The 24264-nt window shown below is 38.5% G+C and overlaps 1 protein-coding gene across 1 annotated transcript; it reads right to left on the bottom strand.

The window, feature by feature from the left end:
- Positions 1 to 549: 549 nt before the first annotated feature.
- Positions 550 to 23970, bottom strand: SCG2 (secretogranin II). The gene is made up of 3 exons (XM_002712501.6): positions 23675 to 23970; positions 5895 to 6066; positions 550 to 2894 (listed from the first exon to the last, which is right to left on the bottom strand). Exon 3 carries the CDS (start codon positions 2878 to 2880, stop codon positions 1024 to 1026), a length of 1857 nt encoding a protein of 618 aa, XP_002712547.4. The 5' UTR covers positions 2881 to 2894; positions 5895 to 6066; positions 23675 to 23970; the 3' UTR covers positions 550 to 1023.
- Positions 23971 to 24264: the final 294 nt, after the last annotated feature.

Raw genomic sequence — 24264 nt, 5'->3', positions numbered from 1 at the left:
CACAAATGCAATTATGCTCTGCCTGGAGCAGGGGAAAGGACCCCTGATCTCTTTCCACTGTGACTGACCATTCACTTATAAAACAATCAATTTGGGGTCATTTGGCCTCTCTCCAACTACACAAAAGAGGCAGCAATGGTGACTTGTGGGGACAAGGGTGATTTGGGAATAGGCTTGCTTCCAAGTGTGTAGTCATTTCCGACCACCATGTATACAAACTTTTCTCTTTCTTTTTATGTTTTAATGCAGGATATGGGTATGACACACTTAGGTGTCCTTTATTTATACAAATCAAGGGTTAAGGATACAAATATTATGCCAAAAGATATATTTTGTAAGTCATATATGTGAGAAAAGCCATGGGTAAACATAATGAGTAGACTGTTAGATGAGAGTGCCTTCTACAAGCACAGGGTGTGATCGCAGAGTTAAAGTTCTGATTTCTTACCTGGATTGGTTGTGGAAGGTAACAATATTTGCCTTTTTGCTCCATGCTGCTCACTCCATAGTCATTGTCTCTGACTTTTCAGAATGAAGAGTCCAAAGGTGTCCAGAAATAACATTTATTAATCAACAATTAAACACACAATAGAAAAGGCCTTATAAATAAAACTATATATTTAGAATGCTTTATTTCTTTTGTGCCAGTACTCCACAAAACACTACAGACAGTAACAAAATAATTCAATAAATATTAAAAACTTTCAAGAGAATTATAGGACACTCTTTTTCATATGAGAGCATCAACAATACCACAGCCATTAGACACACTATTAAACACTATCATAAATTATCTTTCTTAATAAGGGACATAATAATTTTTATCCATGAATCATAACATTTACACATATCCATACACAAGAGAACAGCTCAGAGTAAGTAAAGCAGACTCTCCAGTGACTGGAATCATCTACTTGTACATCATTTAAAGATATTACAGTGTTAACAGGATAGAAGTCAACACACTAAAAGAGAAATGGTTGGGATGGGAGGGGTGAAATTAGGGCCATTAATGAAAGCTGCTTACATATTTTCCATTGCTCTCTTAGTAATATGCTCTTTTCCCTTTTCTGCCTTTTCTTGGTTGAGGTATTCCAGCACTTTCATTAACAGATCTTCATCCAAGTACTGCCTAGTTGGGGTGTCATCATTCTTTGGGGGCCCTGCAGGGAACCTTTTGCTGACTGGAGCCACTTTATCAGTCTCCTGAGAGCTGCCTTGATTCAAATGCTCTTTTATGGCCTGCTCAATTTGATCCTCTTCCTGGATGTCATCTTCAGATGAGCCTTGATTGGGAATTCGCTTCATCTGGTTTGAATTCATGATCTCAGGGTATTTAACTAGCATCCTGGCCAAGTACTCTCCTAAATCTTGATCCTTGTCATTCAAGTTCTCATAAGCTGCTTGTCTGTTTTCAGCATCTGGCCCCCAGGCAGCTTTGGGAATCGGGTTCACTCTAGACCTTCCAGGACCGTAGGGAAGCCTTGACAGGACCTTCTCTCGATTATATTGATTGGGAAAATATGGAGGTTTCTGATTTGCTGCACTCTCCACACCCAGAAGATTTAAAATATCCTCAACACTGAGTCCATCAGGTAGGGCCTCTGTCATAGCACGACCAGGAGTTTTGGGGTAGCCACTCTTGGAGAGCATCTTAGCTTGGAAGACATCTGGGTGGTCTAAGTCAGCCTCCGAGATGTCATCCAGGTCAATGGGCAGTTCCAGCTCCTGCTCTGGTTCCACCAACCCATTTGGCTTTTCCCCAGTTTTGAGCATGTCAATTAAGTCTTCAGGGGGTATCTGCAAATTCCTTGAGATTTCAATCAGCTGATAAATGGACTGAGAATCAAGTGGTTTCTCAAAAAGCTTGGTCGCTCTTTCCCCATTTTGCCCATTCTGTGACCTCCCACTTCCTGCAGCAGTCACTAACCTTTTCAGATAGGCAATTACTTTGGAGACATCATCTGAGAGCTGATCTTTCCCCTCTTTCTGGAGATCTTCATCCTGCAGCCCCAGCTTCACTGAACGTTTCATTTCGTCATTCATTTGTTCATTTTTTTCTATGTTCTCTCTGCTATCTCTCACCTCTTCCTGGGCTTGACTCTCTGATTTGTCCTCTACTGGGCTCCAGTCTTCTCCCCCAACCACATCTTCATAGGCAATGTTATTGGCCTTGTAGATATCATCTTCATCATCTGTGTAAAGTTTCTGATCCTCATCAACCCTTTCACGCTTCTGGTTGTTGGGTCCTGTCAGTTTCCCCAGCTCTTGGAAGACAGATTCCAATGTAGCAAGACTTTGAGGTGTATACTGTTCCTCTACTATTTCATTTGTGCGTTTGAATGGATTGTCCCTGGAATTCTCTTCATACATAGGAGGGAATCGCATGTGCTTAAGTTTCCTCTCTGGCCATTGTGACTCATAATCATCAGGCATGTCCACTGGAAAGCTCTTTTCTGAATTCAAGGCATAAAGCTTGTTTTCTTTCGGTGCAGACTGAGGTTCACTTTCAGCCTGTCTCAAAGCTTCCAGTATTATCCTCATCCACTCATCTTCACTCAGTGAATCCCTAGAACTTTCTGGCAAGTGACTTTCATCACCATTTTCTTTGGGCTGAAGGAGAGCAGGTACACCTTGATAGGGATTATAGTCTGGGCTGCTTTCTTCTTTGTGAGCTTGTTGCCGGAGTTTTTCTATGTACTCCAAAGCCCTGATCATTTCCGGACTGGGAAACCTTTGGACATTTTCCAGTCGGAGTTCTGGTTCTTTCTGAAGCAGCTGGTTTCGCTGAAATGAAGCTGCTTCAGCTCCACAGGTGAGGAAAATGAGAAATATAAGAGATACAGTTGCTCCAAGTCGGTGGGTCTTAACTTCAGCCATGTTTTAAAGGTGTCCTTAAAGCACAGAAAACACGAGTTAACACAAATGAAACAGATTAGAAGACTCTATAGCAAAGGAAAGATTTGACTATTAAGGGGAAAAAAACACAGCAGAGATAATTTACTATAAACTTAAAAGTGCTCTTAAATACATGAATATTTCCTACATAATCTCCACAAGTTAACTACAGGAATCCCTAACAAAATTGTTACTTATTCGCATCAAAGTTGGACAAAATACTCTTGCTTAAAATAATAATAAAATCATTGATATAAGGTTTCTCAAGTTTTGCTTATTTACTTCCAACACTTGTAGTTTGGGTTATAGTACATGTTGTTTCTTTTTAATAAAGGTAAAATAACTTGCCAAAATGAATTTAGATTATCCTACATTGCATTCTTGTTGAAATCATTGACAGCATAATATATTGGCTTAAAGCATGAAAACACACACAGATACACACACACAAATTATGTCCTTAAGGTTGTATCAATAAACATGTGGTTTGTTTCTGGAATTATTCATTTAATTTTGTTGGAGAAGAACAGCAACCATGATATTCCTACATAGATAATACAATAGGACATCACATCAACCACATTAAATAGTTAATGTCAATTATATAAAATTACATTGTAGTTCATTCCTAGTCACACATATTTCCCAGAAATAACTTCTTGTCACTCTGAAACAAATGCAGCCACCAATTAATAACCTACAAAATACAGGCCTTCTCCGATCCCAGCTAGTAAGCTAAAACAATGAAGTTTGTTCCTGTATAAGCATAGTAAAATCACAAATCAAAGTATTTTAAAATCTCTGTGCTCATTACTACTTCTAATAATTTTATTATGACTGTCATAAAAATTCAGTTATGATTATATTTCTCATCAGTGCTCAAGAGTTTATAGTAAATAATAACAGATGACACAAAGAGAACATAAGTTTACTTAACTAGTCTATTTCCAAACTTGTGAATGTTCAGATTCAGAATGTCTTGTGTCTGCATCTATTTTTGTATGGATCTGTGAAATCTTAAATGACTCATCCTGTTAGAAAATCTTAAAATAACCACTGTATAACTCCCAATTTAGATAAACACAATGTGTTGAATCCTTCCCACTAAAAATCTTAATTCATTTTTTTCTATAATGTTTTAAAATCTTGCACATGAACTAGCAAGAGGATTGGCTTTTATGTGTCTTATATTTGGCATTGCTAACATTGAAAAAAATATTTTTAACACTTGCAATTTTGTTGTAAGTAAAATGAATGCAAAGAAAATTTACATGTTTGCTCATGCTATCTTTACAGGATCACAGTTTTGTGATAGATTAGCTAAGTTATGTGGTTACAATTTTCTATTAGCTTAGACTTCAATTACAGAAAATATTATTACTAGATCATATTGATGATTAAGTAATATTTCTAGTTTTTAGAGCTTAAAATGGTTATATTTGTAAAAACTGCTTTAGCATGGATATATATATATATATACATATGATATATATATATGTATTAAAAATTTTCCCCTTAACTAGATTAACTTAGTGAAAGAAAAATCTCAAAAGATATTTCAGAGGAAATTTCCAAAATATTTTCTATAAGCAATCTGATTCATAAAAAGAGTTGAAATAAGAGAGGGAAGAGATGTGCAAAATTCCTAGGTTTAAATAAAAGTTCATTTTATATTCTTTGTCTTATTTCAGGATTTATTTAGCTTTGGTAACTTTCAATATGGGCATTTGAAATAGTAATCTTAAAAACCTTGCTGAACTTATTTTCTTTGAAACAATTTTCTTGAAGTATTCTTAACACCTAGGTTGTATGCTTTTCTTTAAAATCATTGTCTTGGATATGGGCTTTGCTATAGAGTCTAAGCAGTTTAAACCACAGCATAATAAGCACTTTCTATTCTTTGGTCATTATCCAGGTTCAGTTTGGATGACACAGTTAACTGCCTTTGAGTAAGACTCAAAAGATTTCTTTCCCAGGTTGCAGTTCTTTTAAGTAATGAAGATGGATTCAACAGCTCTAATACCTTAGAAAGAGTTCAGTTTAAAATTTGATTTTCTGAAATCCAAATAATAGAAACTATGTTTCTCCTTTGAGAATTATCAGTGTTAAGACCTCTTAAGTTAAAATACGTTTTCCATTTAAATCAAAGGAGGATTGACTCTGGAGCATTGGATGTATCTAATTTAATTTGCTAGGAGATTTAAAAAAAAAGAAATATGTGTCTCATCATAATCTTTAGCAAAATATTGCAAACATCCTTCAATATATACATAATAATAACTAATAATCCATATAATTAGTCAAAGTTATTATTTCTCTGTAACTAATGCTCATATACAACCTATAACCCAAGAAAATATTTCACTCTGGAAAAAGGAAAAAGTCTACATTTAGATTCATTCTAAACTATTTTCCTGGAACTAAAATTAAGAGATAATAATGTAAAACCATTTCATAGTATATCAATTCAGGAAATAATTTATACAGTTAGTTCATTTGGAGCTCTTGTAAGGTAAATATCAAAGAAAACAACTAGTTCCAGAATTGGTTGTCTCTATGACTAATGTGTTTGAATCACTGGAAACCTACTGCTGAGAATATTAAGCACATAAATTATATCCCTGGCTTTGTATCTTGCTTTTAGAAGAAGAAACAATACGTTAAGGAAAGAAAACAAAACAGCACGTTTCGTTAACTTTACATTAATATATGTATTGACACTAAAATCCTTAACTTTCTCATGGTTTTTACATGTGGCTGTCTACATAACGTTCTAGTTAATAAATATCCAACAGCAAGTAGTAGACACCACAGATTCAATCACATGCGTCCATATACATTGAACCTCACATTGGCTGACGAGCAGCAGGTTGCTACTCAGTTATTCATCGATATAAGCTTACCAAAAGACGTCCTTCCCCCTTTTCGGCTAGGAATTAAGGGACGAATGCGCAATCTAGAACTTTCCAGTAAGTCGAAAATAAAAGCTGGCTTACCTTGATTTTTTATTTCAGAGAAGATGCGAAGCATGTTCTGGTCCTTGGCGTGAGCGTCTCGGGCCGTTTCAGCACCCGGACAGCTCCCGGGCTTATAGGGAGCCGCCGCGCCTGACTCCGCACTGCCACACTGACGTCACCGGCCTCAGCCACAAACCCCAGCAGAGGCGAGCTTTTTCAAAGAATCCGAGAGAAAAATAATCACTCGATATATTTTTTTAAAGTGTTGCATGCTTACGCCACCTGTCTTTTTGTGGCAAAAATTGCAGTTCTCTTTCATCGAAACCTTTTGGAGGCTTGAAATAAAATGTTCGCCACAATTTCCCTTAAAAAGAAAACTGTCAGACGGACGTGGCTAATTGTAAAGACCATTTCACGGGTGCTATAATACCTTGTTATAGAGGTTTCTCATCGCCACCACGGCGATAAGAAGCTTCACAGACAAGGACTATTGTGTCTTCATTTCTCACAAGGAAATTACATTGCCAGTTCTGGTAAACCCGAGATGAATAGAGTACACATTACGGATACGAAAGACTGTATTTCATATCTTGGCCACAGGCAACATTCTTTTCAAAATCACACTTATTTGAATAAAAAAGAGAGCTGTCTCTTAGAGAGTCATTTCTAATAGCTTCAATGTAGTTTTTGAAATGCATGTTGATAAGGTTTCAAGTTCAGTAGTTGATAATTCTGTAAGAATCCTTGTACAACATCTGATCTCCAAAAAGTAAGCTCAGAAATTGAAAGCTCATGGAAATATCTATAACATTAATTACTAATGCTAATACTAATCTAGTAATAAAGAAGCAAATCCTTTGAGAAAATATTGGAAAATATGACACATATGTAATCGTGTCATATTTGCAATTAATTTGCAATTGAGAGAAAGTTACACTGTAAATATTTTTCTTCTGTTGAATCAAATGAGTTAAATGCCTTCCACAAATGTGACCAATCTAGGGAATAACACAGTAGTTAACTTCCAACCTCTCAGATTTATAATTCATAATCATAGCTGTGCTTTGCCAGGCAGCCTGATTATATATCTTAATAATTTATGTAGGTCTAAATTTTCAACTTCATTTTATTAAAGATATGAGTTCTCTGAAAAAAAATTCTATGTTGAATTATACTTCAAGTATATAAAGTAATCTTACTATAGAAAGAAGTCCCTTATGCCTCTGCTAAATGGATAAACATTAGTCACTGATTTATCCATTCAGTAGGTTGTCATACCTACCAAATGACAGATACATTACTAACTGCCAGTGATATAAAAAATGAATGGTCTTTTTACTTTAAGAATCCTTGAGTCTAATGAGAATGACAAACAGGTTATTTTGATACAAACTGGGAAGCCCTAAGAGAGTTTAATCAGATGATTCAGCCCACAAATTCTGGAGTGAAGGGACCTCAGAGAAGAGATCCGAGGCAACATTTCTCATTCCACATTTCTTAAAATTATCTCTAACCATACTTAATAAAGCGCAATGCCTTGAAAGAAACAGAGAATAGTTATAATATGAAAAAAGTTATCTTGCGAGAAATGATCCTTGATTCTCCCTATTTGATGTCCTGATGAAGACACTACATTTTGCTAAATGACTGGGAAGTCATCTTCTGAGAACTGACATGGAATTCAGATACTGGGCCTGGAGTCATCTGGTCAATTCATCCGATACATTTATGCTTCATAATGGGTATTTAAAGTATTGGCAAATACTGGGTTGAAAATACCTATGTAAACATGTCCTGATTATCAAGCACTGTCTTAATGGCATCAGCTCATTCACTGATATCCTTAGCTTTGCACTTAGAAGACTTCTTAAAAATCTTAACAAGGGGCGTAGCTAGCAACTCTTGAGTTTGACCTCATTTCCTGTCCAGCACTTCTGCATGACCATAACTAATCAGAGTGAGCACAGCCTTGGACAATTCTGCCCAGTTATTCTTAAAGGGTTGAGTTGAACACAGGTCTCAAAAACCCTCATATAAGGTGCTTTTGAACAAGCCAGTTCATCTGTGTACCACTGAACTCTTTGGCAAGGACCAAAAGCTATAGTTCTTGAAGACCGCAAAATCAGCCTCTTGCCAGGAAATGTCTTTTTATCATCCAAAAGACACAAAGCACAACACTCAATTGTTTTAGAAGTGAAATTCCAGGAGGCAGCCACTAGGATTGACTGACTACCAGACTCAAAGTGTAGGTAGACCAAAAGCCATATGTCAGCAATTAAATTCTTGTCTACCTATAATGCTATAATAAATATCTATGGTTTATTGAGTTTCATTATGTTCTAAGCATTGTACTTGGAACCTAATTTAATCTTCCTAACAGTTATAACAGATAGCTATTTTTATCTCCATTTCACAGATGAAGAAGCTAAAGCTCAGATAAAGAGTAAATTGGCCATTATTTCCTGGTCCATAAAATGTAGAACTAGAAATTGAATCAAGTTATTTCCATCAATAGTTCTACAATGAATCATGATTCAGTAACTCTGCTAGGTGACATAGAGAAATGAATATAGCTTGGATACAATCATTAAAGATCTAAGTCTGAATGTGGTTACTTTGACAAAAAAAAAAAAGGCCCCAGAGATTGTCCCCAGTAGCTCTTCCTGGTCACGGCCCCAACAGCATAGGCCTGGACTACTATACGGGGTACCACAAATATAAAGCAAGAATTAACATGAGATCACTTCCTTAATGTTATAAAGCATACTATGCTGTCTTCCAAACAAAACAATATTGACTGAATTTGGAAAACTTCATTCACCAGCCTGGTTTTTATAGATTTTTCAATGTGTTACACTTATTTTTTTCTCTAAAATTTTTTAATTTTTTGCCAACACTTATGTGTTCTGAAGGGAACTATTTACCTGATATAAATCTATTTGGAGAAGAAGTTAAAATGCAATATAGATAGGGAAACATTTTGTTGATATGAAATATTTTAGAGCAGATATAAAACAAAGATAGCCTATACATCCTTTTATCACTGAGTCTGAGACAGGATCATTTTAACATTCCTTACAAAATTTCAATTTTCTGTTGGGTCTAAATTGCCAGTTATCATTGCCTCTGAGAAACAAATCTCTGTATCATGAACATTTTCAAAATAATTATGTACTGTGTATGATAATGGCTTTACAAAATTAGTTTGCATCCTCACCATGGAGCTGTGAAGTTCAAGCGAATCCTTCACAATTTAACTCTAGGTAATTAGAACAGATTCATTTATTTTTATCATTGAGTTTTCTGAAATCTTGGTCATTTTGTTATTTGTTGTTTAATTTTATATTTCATCTAGATCCAATTTTTATTTTTCTGTTATTCATTCAAGCAAACTTCTAAGTTAATAATCTTTTAATTTGAAAGTTATCCCTCTTCCACTATATTACAGTTCTTATTTTGCTTTGATTTATATGACAGTGATTAAGATCCAGAAGAACAAGGTGTCTTATTTCTCCTCTTTCTCTCATCTCCTTCTTCCCCGCCTCTAAATTCCTCTATGAGGAGAGAAGATTCTCATGGAGGGGTCTGAACTGCAGCACCCTGAGCAGTATATTCTCCAACATAGCCTCACTATGGCCAGTGAAGAGGGTGCTATGTCTTTATTTGTTCCTCAAGGTCTCAGCTATTTTCCTTGCTCATTTTTCACCTGTCTGCCTCCCTCCCTTCCTTTCTCTTTTCCTTTTTTTTTTCTTATCCTTTATTTACTCTTTACCTCCTTTATGTGCTGCTTCCAAAATTTACTTAAGCTCCTTTCTTCAGTTACAGTATACTTTGTTAACAAATGTTCCAGTCATAAGATGCTCAGTTTTTAAACACACTATCAAAGAGGAATGAAATATTTTGCCACTTCTCTGTCAAATCATGAGAGAACACACAAATCAGAAACAAGGTCCACTTTGTTTAATAAATGCAACTGTACAGTTTCCCAGAAAAAGTACTCTGGGATAGAGAAAGTAGAGATTCTTTTTTCATTCACTGAATTCTCATACCTAGACCAGTGCCTTCAATGCAATTAATGGCCCAAAATATGTGATGTTGAATCAAGTTGAATTAATGCATTCTCATTCTAACTGCCAAAGCTTCATACACTCCCTCTTGGAAATTTTTAATCATCTCAAAGTGTCCTTATGCAAATGAACTTCCTTTATTCATTTGAGCTGCAGTCACTGCTAGTAAATTAAATTTAGATTATTTTAAGGAAAATTCTCTTTGACTAATGTAGCACTCTATTTTTATGATCTTTCCCTTATTTTCTAAATAAGAATTTCTAGTGTGTGAGTTAAAATGACAATGCACATAAAAAGAAAAATGTGTCATTTTTAATACTAATTTTTTTGCTCTGCTTATCAAGGCACCACATCTGGTAGTCCAGATGGACTACATAGTATTTAAGGCGCCTTCTAATCCTTGTCTTCTTTTCATTATGAACTGGGAATCTGTTGTGAAATGATTTTGTATTTATCTACAAGTTATTAAAATATGATCATTCTCAAAAACTCTCAATGAGAACTATGTAAACCAAATTAATTCAAACATTTCCCTTCATTGATTTTGGATTCTGGAACCATCTAGTGTTCTGAAGTAAAACAAATACTGTTCTCTCAATCTAGCAACATGAATGTTTGGGCATCTGCTCCCTCCATGGATTTCAGGAGAAGGAAGTTTGTGTACTAGAAGTTAATTGCTCATGGATAGCAGTCCACACAGCAGACTTATAGAATGACAATTGCTTTAAGTAACACTCTGACCTCAGAATCAGTCCCTAAGGCTTCTTGGTCTGGCTGAAAAGCCTGTGAAAGCATTTCAGGCATAGAAAGCCAAGATGCTGTGGCAAAAAATGTTCTGCATGAAGGATCTCTGTGAGTGAGACCCCAGTGAAAAGAAGTGGACATCAAAGAAGGATATATTTTTCTTTAAGGGGAGGAGAGAACTTCCACTTTGCTTATGGACTTGTCCAAATATTGATGGAGTCTGTGGACTCAAAAGGCTCTATAGCCTAGACAGATCATGTTAATAGCTCCGAGTGGTCACTGACATCATACATAAGAGTGTTAATTGTTAAATTAATAATAAGAGTCACTGTGCACTAACTCTCCATGCAGGACCTCTGCCCTCAATGAGTTGTATTTTGAGAGTTAACTGTAAAACTAGTTCTCAAATAGTTTTGTGTGTGGGAGTGAGGGGACAAATTGTTGAAATCTTTACTTAGTATAGAGTTGGTCTTCTGTGTATAAAGTTAATTGAAAATGATCTTAATGAATAATGAGACTAGCAAACGGAGAGGGAAGAGGAGGAGGGGTGAGAGTGTGAGTGGGAGGGCAGGAATAGTGGGAAGAATAACTATATTCCTAAAGTTGAACTTATAAAATTTATATTCCTTAAAAAATAATTTTTTAAAAAAAGAAGTTAATTGCTTTGCTTAAAACAACACTGAGTGTCTCAATCTTTTGGACCCTCTTGGCATATTTCCAGCATTCTTGTGCAAATATTTTAATAAAGAAGTTTTCTGCCTGGAAATCACTCATCTATGACCTATTAGACCTCCTTTTTTTAAAACTTTTTTAAATTTTTTTATTTAGTAAATATAAATTTCCAAAGTACAGTTAATGGATTACAATGGCTTCCCCTCCCCCATAATGTCCCTCCCACTCACACAGCTCCCATCTGCCACTCCCTCTCCCATTCCATTCACATCAAGATTCATTTTCAATTATCTTTATATACAGAAGATCAATTCAGTATATATTAAGTAAAGATTTCATCAGTGTGCACCACACAGAAACACAAAGTGTAAAATAGTGTTTCAGTATTAGTTGTAGCATTATTTCACATTGGACAACACACTAAGGACAGATCCCACATGAAAAGTAAGTACACAGTGACTCCTGTTATTGACTTAACAATTAGACACTCTTGTTTATGGCATCAGTAATCTCCCTAGGCTCTAGTCATGAGTTGCCAAGGCTAGGAATCCTTTTGAGTTTGCCGACTTCGATCTTATTCTGACAGGGTCATAGTCAAAGTGGAAGTTCTCTCCTCCCTTCAGAGGAAGGTACCTCCTTCTTTGTTGGCCCCATTCTTTCCACTGGGATCTCACTCACAGAGATCTTCCATTTAACTCTTCCTTTTTTTTTCCCCAGGGTGTCTTGGCTTTCCATGCCTAAAATACTCTCATGGGCTCTTCAGCCATATCCGAATGCTTTAAGGGCTGATTCTGAGGCCAGAGTGCTATTTAGGACATCTGCCATTCTATGAGTTTACTGTGTATAAAATACCCCAGGAGCATAGGCAGTCAAAGCCAAAATTAACATTTGGGATTGCATCAAATTGAGAAGTTTCTGTACTTCAAAACAAACAGTCAGGAAAGTGAAGAGGCAAGCTACAGAATGGGAAAAAATATTTGCAAACTATGCAACAGATAAAGGGTTGATAACCAGAATCTACAAAGAAATCAAGAAACTCCACAACATCAAAACAAACAACCCAAGGACCTCAATAGACATTCTTCAAAAGAGGAAATCCAAATGGCCAACAGACTCATGAAAAAATGTTCAAGATCACTAGCTATCAGGGAAATGCAAATCAAAACAACCATGAGGTTTCACCTCACCCCAGTTAGAATGGCTCACATTCAGAAATGTACCAACAACAGATGCTGGAGAGGATGTGGGGAAAAAGGGACACTAACCCACTGTTGGTGGGAATGCAAACTGGTTAAGCCACTGTGGAAGTCTGTCTGGAGATTCCTCAGAAACCTGAAGATAACCCTACCATTCAACCCAGCCATCCCACTCCTTGGAATTTACCCAAAGGAAATGAAATTGGCAAACAAACAAGCTTCCTGCACATTAATGTTTATTGCAGCTCAATTCACAATAGCTAAGACCTGGAACCAACCCAAATGCCCATCAACAGTACACTGGATAAAGAAATTATGGGACATGTACTCTATAGAATACTATACAGCAGTCAAAAACAACGAAATCCGGTCATTTGCAACAAGATGGAGGAATCTGAAAAACATTATGCTGAGTGAATTCAGCCAGTCCCAAAGGGACAAATATCATATGTTCTCCCTGATCGGCGACAACTAACTGAGCACCACAGGGGAAACCTGTTGAAGTGAAATGGATACTATGAGAAACAGTGACTTGATCAGCTCTTGTCCTGACTGTTGATGTATAATGTAATACTTTATCAATTTTAGTATTTTCTCTTTGTTGTGTTCTAGTACTACTGGTTGAACTCTGTGATTAACACACAGTTATTCTTAGGTGGTTAAATTTTAACTGAAAAATGATCCCTGTTAAATATAAGAGTGGGAGTAAGAGAGGGAGGAGATGTACAATTTGGGACATGCTCAATTGGACTTGCCCCAAATGGTGGAGTTAGAATCATGCCAGGGGATCCCAATACAATCCCATCAAGGTGGCATGTACCAATGCCATCTCACTAGTCCAAGTGATCAATTTCAGTTCACAATTGATCACACTGATAGGTCTAATAGTCAAAGGGATCACACAAATAAGTCTAGTGTCTGCTAATACTAGCTGATAGAATCAAAAAGGGAGAGGACAATCCATCATGGGAAGCAGGATACACAGTAAACTCATAGAATGGTAGATGTCCTATTAGACCTCCTTTTAATCAGAAGCTGAAAGAGATGCAAAAAGTCTTCAAGGTTAAAGACAGAATCTTCGTTCCTGAGTTTAGCATTTTGTGTTCAGGGCTCCCACTGACTTACCAGATGACTTTTCACTGTTCACTTAGCCTTCAAAGGGATTGTGCAGTCTGGCTTCTGTGGTAAAATGACTATGTCAGGGTAGGAATTTGCAGAGCAGCTGCAATGCCACCAAGGATGCCTGCATCCATTATCTGAGAACCTACATTTAAGTCTCAACTCAAGCTCCTGATTCCCACTTCCTTCTAATGCACTCTGGAAGAAAGCAGTTGATGGTGCAAGTATTTTGGTCCCTACCATCCATGTGGGATGCCTAGATTAAGCTCCCAAATTCTGGCATTGGGCTGGCCAATCAACTATTGCTGCCAACATTTGAGAAGTAAACTAGTGGTGGAAGATATCTCTCTGAAATTTTTTTCTCTTGAGTAAATTAAATATTTTAAAAGAAGAAATAACTATGTAATTTCTGGCAGTAGGGCACTACATGTATAATAAGTTTAGGAGCTGAAGAGGGGCTCCCCAATCCAAAGCCTTCTCTACCAAATATAACCACTGAAATTGTTTTCCATGTAATTTTTAAAATTTAATTTAATTTTTTTTTGACAGGCAGAGTGGACAGTGAGAGAGAGAGACAGAGAGAAAGGTCTTCCTTTGCCATTGGTTCACCCTCCAATGGCCGCCACGGCCAGCGCGCTGCGGCCGGCACACCACGCTGATCCGAAGGCAGGAGCCAGGTGCTTCTCCTGGTCTCCCATGGGGTGCAGGGCCCAAGCACTTGGGCCATCCTCCACTGCACTCCCGGGCCACAGCAGAGAGCTGGCCTGGAAGAGGGGCAACCGGGACAGAATCCGGTGCCCCGACCAGGACTAGAACCCGGTGTGCTGGCGCCGCAAGGCGGAGGATTAGCCTACTGAGCCGCGGCACCGGCCTCACCAAATATAACCACTGAAATTGTTTTCCATGTAATTTTTAAAATTTAATTTAATTAAAAAAAAAAAAACCTAAATGAAAGATCTCCATGAGTGAGATCCCAGTGGAAAGAACAGTCATCAAAGAAGGAGGTACCTTTCTCTGAAGGGAGGAGAGAACTTCCACTTTGACCATGGCCTTGTCTCAATATGATCAGAGTCGGTGAACTCAGGGGGCTTCCTTAGCCTTGGCAGCTCATGACAAGAGCCTAGGGTGATTACTGAGGCCATAAACAAGAGTGTCAGTTTGTTAAGTCAACAACAAGAGTCACTGTGCACTTACTCCCCAAGTAGGATCTCTGTCCTTAGTGTGCTGTACATTGTGATTTAATGCTATAACTAGTACTCAAACAGTATTTTTCACTTTATGTTTCTGTGTGGGAGCAAACTGTTGAAATCTTTACTTAATGTATGCTAAACTGATCTTCTGTATATAAAGAGAATCGAAAATGAATCTTGATGTGAATGGAAGGGGAGAGGGAGTGGGAAAGGGGAGGGTTGCGGGTGGGAGGGACGTTAAGGGGGGGAAGCCATTGTAATTCATAAGCTGTACTTTGGAAATTTATATTCATTAAATAAAAGTTAAAAAAATTTAATTTTATTTTATTTTGGGTACAAGATCTTCAAGGATTCTATTGTAAGAGAGATTCATTAACAAATCATTAGCACATGAGCAGGAATCTGAACACTAATCAAATCATCTAACTACTTTGACAATGAAGAAAGGACACATGACGTACATGCCTTAGGTAGGGTGATTTAAAGCAAGTGTTGGAGCAGTGATTCTCAACGTGTGCTCCCAGATCTGCAATATCAGCACTTTCTGAGCACTTATTAGTAATTCAGATTCTCAGACCCCATCCAGAATTGTTCATGTAGCCTGAAATCAAATTAAGAAGTAAATTCAGTTGACCTTTTCCTGCAGCTTTCCTAGAGGAAATGGTCAGCTTTCCTAGCCCATTATTTATTCCTGATATGGAAATGCTATCAACATTCACAAAGAATACATCTTCCTTAACTCTTGAAGATTTTATATTGATTCTTGCATAAATACAGATGGATTTATCAGAGAACAGATTAGCTCATAGATTGTTTCGATAGGAAAGGCATAGAAAATATCATCTACCTTAATCTAGTCCATCGCTTGCCTCTACTTTATCATATTTTTGAAAAAACTGCCTTCTAGGAAGTGCTTAAGTATCTGCAAAGAATAGCAACTCATCGCTTCTCCCAGGGATACTTGTTTTGTCTTTGGACAACTAGATTCTCAAGTTTTGTGTGTTTTTTGTTCCTTTGTGTTCGGCTGAAATATTCCCCCTTGTGGCTTCTCTAGATCCTAGTTTTTCTACTCCAGCACTATGCAGAGAAAGTCTTAGTCTTCTTTTTTATGACCACAATCATACCTCCTCAGCCAGTTTGCTTTCCTTCAGTAAAACAAATATATTAAATTTTCTTCATGACTCATGGTGCTGGGCCCCAGCCCCAAGCATACCCCAGGCTTAACTCAATATAATACTATAAAATAGCCTCTAACTCAAAATGGGCACCCTTTATGCCAAGACCTCTGTCTAATAAGTTCTCCTCATCTCTATACTGCCTGCTTTTGCCCTCAACCTATTGTTTCAAAGGAAGCTCACTTCCCCAAGGGAACCTGCTATGACTTCCCTGTCTCAGCCTATACTTTCCTGATTATTCTTTTGTGGAAATACAAATCTCACCTAGTTAGTACTTATTTGAATTATAGCGTATCACTTTTATTTATTTGATTCTTAGATTATTGCCTTCTCAATTGATTTTAGCATCATTAAGTACATAAAGTCATAGGCCTCATTTTGTTTTTCTCATCATCATACCCCAAAGTCATCCAAACCAACATTAAAAATAACATCTACAAACATAGCAATACCCAAACCAACCACATTTTGTCTCAACTTCTTATCTTCTTTTCTTTTCATTGACCTCACATGACCAATAATAATTTCTGACCCTCAAGTTCAATCATAAATTATTATCTCTTCAGCTCATACCAACATTTTTTCTTTCTCCACTACTTGCCCCCCAACAACTACTGCCTATTATACATAGTTGTTCCTTTTTAATTCACTGATTTTTATAGATTATTCATATTCCCTTATATTTGGCAATTTAAAAAATCTCTTCATAGTCTTCCCAGTGTCTACCACTAATCTCTTTCTATGCAAGTCTTTTTACTTCAGAAAATTTGACATTGGGACTTTAAGGGAAATAATTTCTACTTTTAACCTAAAATTGCACTCAGGAAATACTGTTGAATGAATGACTGGGATGTTTTTAACAAAAAAATCAGGGAGTCAATTTATATTAATTGCCTACTATGTGCAAGCCAATTCTTAAAAACACTGTACCAAAATAACTTTCAACATTTTCCCTTCTTCTCTGGTCAATGGGTATGAACTGAATTAATTCTCTATAGTTCAAAATCTTCTACTGACTTTCTGAAAGCCTCCCATACCTCTCTAGTACCACCCTCCCTGGATTTTCTGCTCTAGTTCTGTAAATTTCTCAACCATTAGATATATTTAATCCTCTCAGTTCCATCTTCATCTGCATCATTCTCTTTGTCAATAAAATGTTCTGCCTTTCTTCTCCACCACTTTAATTATTTAAAAACATTTTGATTAATGAATGACCTCAAAGAACTCTTCCTTAATTAATCCCCACGCTTTGTGTGCAGTTATCCTATTTATTATAACAAAAGGTTTTAACACGAGGTCCATGGATTCCCATAAAATTGAATGCCCATGTTTGTGTTTACATGAAAATGTGTCATTTCCAGGGAGCTCCAGTACTGTAAACAGATGCTTAACTGAATCTGTGTCTTCAAAATCCTATTGCTGTTCTTCATGCTGTTCACCAAATACTTGAGTTTAATCTCTTTTTGGACCAATGATAGAGTTATGCTTCCTGAACTATTGTGATTGACAACATATGACAAGTTCTAGCCAATGACCTATCACAGAGCTCATGTTCCCTCACCCTACAGCAGACAAGGTTTGAGATGCTAGCTGCTCTACAACCTTGTTTCTGGGTGACTGCAATGTGCAGACTTGCCTTCCAGATCTTTCATGGAGATGTAGCCAGAGTGAGAAATAAAGATGTTGAAGCAATTGTTTTTGACAGATTATTTGTTATAAGCTAGTATATCCTGACTGACATAAATATTGGACTCAATTGGTTTGTAATAGTACTATAACATGCCTCTCTATGGCCTTACTGTCATAGAAGAATGGTCCAGAGATGAATGACAAAAGAAAATCTAATTCTGCTTCCCTTGGGGTTTCCTGTCCCCAAAGGAGTCAATCAGATTAGCTTAATTTCTCAGAGCATGAAAAACATATCCATAGACCTATTGGAAATGATATTTTTGTCCAGGTACAGACAGAGCATTACATAACTTTAAGTTATACAGTCTGAAATTTATTACTTGTACAATTCTCCTTGTTATATAAAGAAGAAAATTCCAGCTGGAGGCTAATGTGTCTTTAACACATTGCTAATGCTTGAAAATTCTACTTTGGGGCATTAGGCTCTGAGCTGTCTGTGGACTGAAGAATATAACCAGAAATTTAATAATATCTTTACTTTTTATTGGATTTATTATTTGAATTGCCTCCCATCTATAAAAGTGATAAAATTATCAAGTTAAGACAGTGATATGAGTCTTATTATAGCTTACCAAGAGATTTGACATATAAAAATTAAGTAAATAATAGGACAAATAATACTTAGAAGTAACAAGACAATATTTTAAATGACTACTTTTTCTGGATATTCTGTGTGATAATGCAGTTCTAATCTGGGTGTGGCTTAATCTTCACTTTTGGGTGCAGAATTGGTAGTTGTATATTCCTGTCTCTTTTCTCTTCTTCCTGTCTCCAAGAGCCCTATTTATTCTTTAACCAAAAAATAATATTTTTTTTAAAATACCTTAGTTTCACAGCAAGCCTTGCCTCAGAATGGATTTGATACACAGCAATTATGTATGGCTGAAAATAGACGTGTGGACTTCTGTCCAGTTTTGTGGTCTTATGCAGGTCCCTCAACCTCCTTGGGCCTTGATTTCTTGAAGGTAATATCATCTAGGCTGAGGGCCTCAGAGACTCAGCCAGGATCTGATTATCTTATGGTTGTATAAGAAAGCTCTGGAAAGTTCCAGGCAATCAGCAATTATTATTCACTGCTCAGTCCCTGGGAATTCACTGAAACAGAGCTCACAAGCACCTGAATTTTAAAATTGTAGCCAACCTAAAAAAATACTTTCCTTTATTCTGATGTGATTAGAATCTATTCTGGAGGCCTTGCAGGGCCTTGCAAGCTCGCCAGAGTTAATATGAAGGGGAGACGAAGCAGGAGTGTGTGCATGACTGCTGGAGGCGAGCTCCTCTCTCCAGCCCACAGAATTGGCGTTTCTTCTGCAAGGCTGCATCTGACACAGGCTGCTTTGACTTCAGCACTGCCTGGCGTCAGACGGGTGGATTTTCAGTCAAAGCGCACATGAATCTAGGGAATGAGAGTGAGTCACTGTCCGCTGGGGCTGAGGGGCTGAAGGCAGCGGCAGCAGATATGAATGAGTGAATAACTCATTCCAGGCCCGCACCAACGCCTCCTCAGCCCAAGGCCAAGTTCACGGTTTTAATCATCAGTATCTCCACACAGCACATCACTCATTCATGAAGGCACAGCCATTCATTACATTCATCCCCCCGGCTTTGTCTTAATGAGACTCAGAAGCAAGGCTTAAATGTCAGAAGCGCTTGCATCTTTTCCTAACATGGGAACGACAGGATGCTGATGATGCTGGCAAGGCAGTCGCCGCCTTCAGAGGACCCAGGGAAGGAGCCTCGCACACAAACTCCAAAATGATTGTCATCCCCCAGGCTCCCAGCGATCTTGGCTGCTTAGGCAATTCGAGCACTCTGAGCAGGCAAGTTTCTTCAGCGTCCCTTTTGGATATTTATTTCCTGACCACAACCCAGAAATCTCTAAATTACCTGTGTCTGCCTCACAAGTATCCACCAGCTGAAGTAGGAGTGGGGTCTTCTAACAATAACAAGCAAGGGGCAAGGAGATAATCTGATTTTTCTCATACTATGGTAAATCCTTTCCCTCTGAACTATGCGTCATTACTCTGCATCCTAGCCAGAAGTTAAGAATCATCTATCTTGGGGCTGGCACTGTGGCTCACTTGGTTAATCCTCCGCCTGCAGCACCGGCATCCCATGTGGGTGCCGGGTTCTGGTCCTGGTTGCTCCTCTTCCAGTCCAGCTCTCTGCTGTGGCCCAGGAGGGCAGTGGAGGATGGCCTGAGTCCTTGAGCCCCTGCACCCGCATGGGAGATAGGGAGGAAGCGCCTGGCTCCTTGCTTCGGATTGGTGCAGCGCCAGCTGTGGCGGCCATTTGGGGAGTGAACCAATGGAGGGAGGACCTTTCTCTCTGTCTCTCTCTCTCACTGTCTATAACTCTACCTGTCAAATAAAAAAAAAAAAACCAGAAAGAATAATCCACCTATTGAAAGGAAAGAGGCAGTTAATGGGGCAAGCTCTGGTGCTGGACTCCCTGGGGTTGAACTCTGTCTCTGCCACTTACTAGCTGTCGAGGTTCAAGCTAGTTAGTTATTCTTTTTGTGCCTCTGCTCCCTGCTCTGTAAAATAGAAATCATAATAGTAAGTAGCTCATAAGGCTCTGTTTGAATTCAACCAGAACAATAAGCATTCAACAAATAGAGTACTATTATTATTACCACACATTTATTGAATATTTGTACATGTGTCAAATGTTGTATTAGCCACAAAGAATACAAAGTGACTAACATTGTGGACTGCTGTTATGGAGTCTAGTAAGGAAATCACCTTTGCATACAATAACACAAAGGACTGAGATAAGCGTGTAAGCAACAAGTAGTGGCTGCAAAGAGGTCAGGATTGGCTTTGCCTACGAGGACTGGAGATAATTCTAGAGAGCAGTGAACCTTTGAACTTGGCCATCTAGCATGGAAGGAAGCTGGTCAGAAGAAGAATAAAACATGCTCAAATGTTACATCCAAACCCACCAGCCAGTCTGTGTCTTTATCCAGAGCTTCCTTCAGCTTTCTGAAGAGCAGGTTAATCCTAGACTCTGCACATGACCAAAAAGTTAGGTAGCTATTCTAGAACCTTCTCTCTTGAGTACAGGGCCTCTTTCCACACCTGTGCTCTTCTGAAAGACTCTACATATTCCAAGGGTTGGCTGTGTCTCCCAAAGCCAAGGATTGCAAGTCAAATAAAAGAATAAGTCTGTTTTAAGCACAACAAAGAGCCAAAACTTTTTCCAGAGGACAAGATATCCTGTGTCATCAGAATATGTCTTTGGGCCTTGGAATTGGAGCCATAGCTTATTAAGTAGCCATAACAGAAGACTAAGCTAACCATTTTTCCTGGATGAGGAAAGATAAAGGAGTTAACTGAAATGTATGCTATAATTATAATAGCTAATGCTTATTAAGTTTACTATGTGTCATGCACTATCTTTACAACCAGCATATTGGGAATATAGCATGTTAATCTATGTTGACTTTCTCAGTTTACATAAAAATGGCTGAACATAGACAATTCTTTGTAGTTTAAACTGAGCAAACTGGGCTCCAAGAGTATCATGAGTACAAACACTCTATATCTCTATCTCTATCTCTATCTCTTCCCCTTAGCCTCTCCCTCTCCCACTCCGTCTCCTTTACCCTCTCTCTGTAACTCTGCTTTTCAAAGTAAATAAATAAATATTTTTAAATGTGATTAGTTAAGTAGAATCAATTTAAATTTGAGAGTGATCATTATTTAAACAAGTGAAATCCCCACTGAAAAAATCTAAATCCAGCCTGGGGTTGCTGGAACCCAGTTTTCCACACCTGTGACATGCAATGGCTACATGGTGAGTATGTTTTCATTCCCAGCCTCCCTGTCATGCCATGAACCTTTAATAGAAAAAAATCCTTCCTCCAAGAATCACCATCACTGTTGGAAATTTTAAATACATATCCAAAATCCAGAATGATGGATATGAACCTTGCTACATTCAAAATTACATCATATTGTGCTGATTTATTTATTACTTATCACTGTCAGCTCAAACTTAGCCCCAAAGAGCTTTCAGAATATGTAAAAAGGAACAAGTGTTTGTCTGGGGTAGGGTCCTGCCCATTTTCTTGGCCCCAGGTAGGCCTGTCTTTCCATAGCTGCAACTCAAGTCTCAGATCATACCTTCCATGAGTGCCAACTGCACTGAAACTTAAGCTCCTTGAAGCCATGCTCGGTGATAGAATCAATGCCATAATAATGACAAAGTGCATCTTTTGGGTAACCTTCAATTTATGCTTTCATTCATGAATTTGTTCATTCATCAAATGTTTTCTGTGGTGATTAGATTATTTAGAGTGATTCACTGTATCCTCTCCCTTAGGACTGGCTGTCTAGAGACTGGGACTGAGAGAGGGTGGTTGGAGAAGGTGGAAAGTAAAGGAGGCAGATACATAAAACCTTGTTAGGTACAGCAAAATAAAACCTGCTCTCAAGAGAGGCACAAGGACAGGGCCAAGAAAGAAGAGATGAGGCAAGAACTTGCTCTGCTGAAAGAAAAGAATGAACAAGATAGAGAGTAGGGAAGAAACAGGGCAGACAACAGCTAACCTTTATTGAATGTTTACCTTGTTCCAAGCACAGGGTTAAGTGATTCACGTAAATTAAAACAAGCAACCCTTATAATAATGAGATCAGAACCCTCATTATTCACACTTTACAGAGAAGAAATCGAAGGCCCTAAAGACCCAGCCATTTTCCCACACAGGAGCATTTACCAAGGGGAGGAGCAGAGAGACTACTGCACACAGCCACCTGCTGACCACACTTCACACTGACAGCCTGCTCTGCAGCAGCAGAGTGCCATTCTTGATGGTCAGGGCTTGGGCTTCATTATTGTCAAACTTTCTAAGAGAAAGGAAATAAATGACAACAGAAGAAAACAACTGGGGCAGCTATGTGGAGAGCAAATTTGCATTTTAATGAGAACATTTAGTGCCTCAAGCCAGAGTTTTTAACAAAGAGAAGTTCAGGCTTTCAGGTAGCCAAAGAGGTTAGAGACTTCTGGATGAAAAGCTGGGGAGGCAGCACCTGCTTAAAGAAGCCCTCACTCCTCTTGGGAAGGTAGCTCTCTGCTCCCGAGGAACCATTCCCCACCCCCACCTGCAAATGAAGTTATCCAAATCAATCTTCTCTCTCTACAGATAAGAAAAGAAAATCAGGGTTGTTTTGCCCAATATCACACAGCTGGAATGTGACTGAACAGACTTACATATACAGGTGTTCTGTCTCCAAGCCCTGTGCTCCTTTCACTGCCCAGTTCAGGCTTAAACTTCCCTGGACTCAGACTGACAGGAGTGTGCCAACAGGCTTCCCCCAGCTACCCTGCCCACCTGTCCCTGGCTCCTGACACACAGAGAGCGCAGCCAGCCCTGGTGGAGCTGTGGCTCCAGCTGCTAATGTTGCGAAAGGGGAGATGCTTTCACTCTTATTTTCTTCCCTGTCTGCTTCAAGGTGACTCCTCTGAAGCCTGTGCCCTCCTCTCCCACTACCCTTTCTTCCCCGTCTTCAAAGCTTAACGTAATCCAGAAGTACCTAGAGAACCGTTAAATAAAACAACTCGGGTTGGGAAAGCAAGCAAAGCAGATGCAGAAGATCAAATTGCTTCTGTATTTTTAACGCAGGGCTCTAAGAATGAAAAATGAATCTGATGACCGCTGTGGGAATTATGCTCCCACAACTTCACAATTGGACACACAGAGCTATTTGCCTTGCACCTAATTGCTCCAAATTCAGTTTTGCATCTAATTGCATTAAAGCCTTGCTAGCTTATTATTTGTGCATTTTTAACAAGAAAAGGCTGGCCTGGTTTCAGCAGGAGCTGCTCTGCATACCAATCTCTCATGGATTAGCTGGTTGTCTCAGGAGGAGGGAGTGCTTCTGGCAGAGCAGCCATGTTTCATGGACTCATTCAACTTCTGCAAATCTGATTAAGGTAAACCCCACCAACAAGCTTCTACCTTACCTTTGTAGACTGAGAGGAAGGCCGGGGCTGTAGGATAGATGAGGGATGGTCTTGACCATAGGTTCTGCAACAAAGGCAGCCAGGAAGGACAAATGCACGCATGGTTAGGGAACTGTCTTTCTGACGACACTGGAAATGAAGAATACAGCAACACTGATGATGAACCTAGTGGCTAGAGGAAGAGCAACATCACATCTGAGAACTCAACCAAGTAGATTCTTGACCACCCCTCCTTTAAACCCTTCTGTGACTGACTGCTGCTCTCAGATTAACATGCTAGTCCTTAACACTGCCCCCCCAGTCCCTCAGGGCATGCCCTTGCTTCTCTCCCAAAGACCTCCTCCTTGTACTCTCCTCTTTGCTTTCTGTTTCACATTCAGGCAAGGTTTCCTACTGCTCTGGGACCTGTGCACTTGCCATCTCTTCCATGGAAGGTGGCTTCTTACTCCTTCTAAATAGTTTCTACTGACAGTTGTAGTCCTTACTTTACTCACCATTTTCTAATGGAAGCCATCACTGACACCCCAGTTTAAAGCAGGTTCCTATGTTATAGACTCTCAAAGAAGCCAATTTCTTGCTGTAGTGATGTA

Source organism: Oryctolagus cuniculus, chromosome 3 (assembly GCF_051225735.1).
Source record: "Oryctolagus cuniculus isolate XC-2025 breed Fujian yellow rabbit chromosome 3, ASM5122573v1, whole genome shotgun sequence".
In the NCBI taxonomy this organism is placed as follows: domain Eukaryota; kingdom Metazoa; phylum Chordata; class Mammalia; order Lagomorpha; family Leporidae; genus Oryctolagus; species Oryctolagus cuniculus.
The sequence above is the reverse complement of the archived record's forward strand: the minus strand, read 5'-3'. Positions and strand labels throughout refer to the sequence as shown.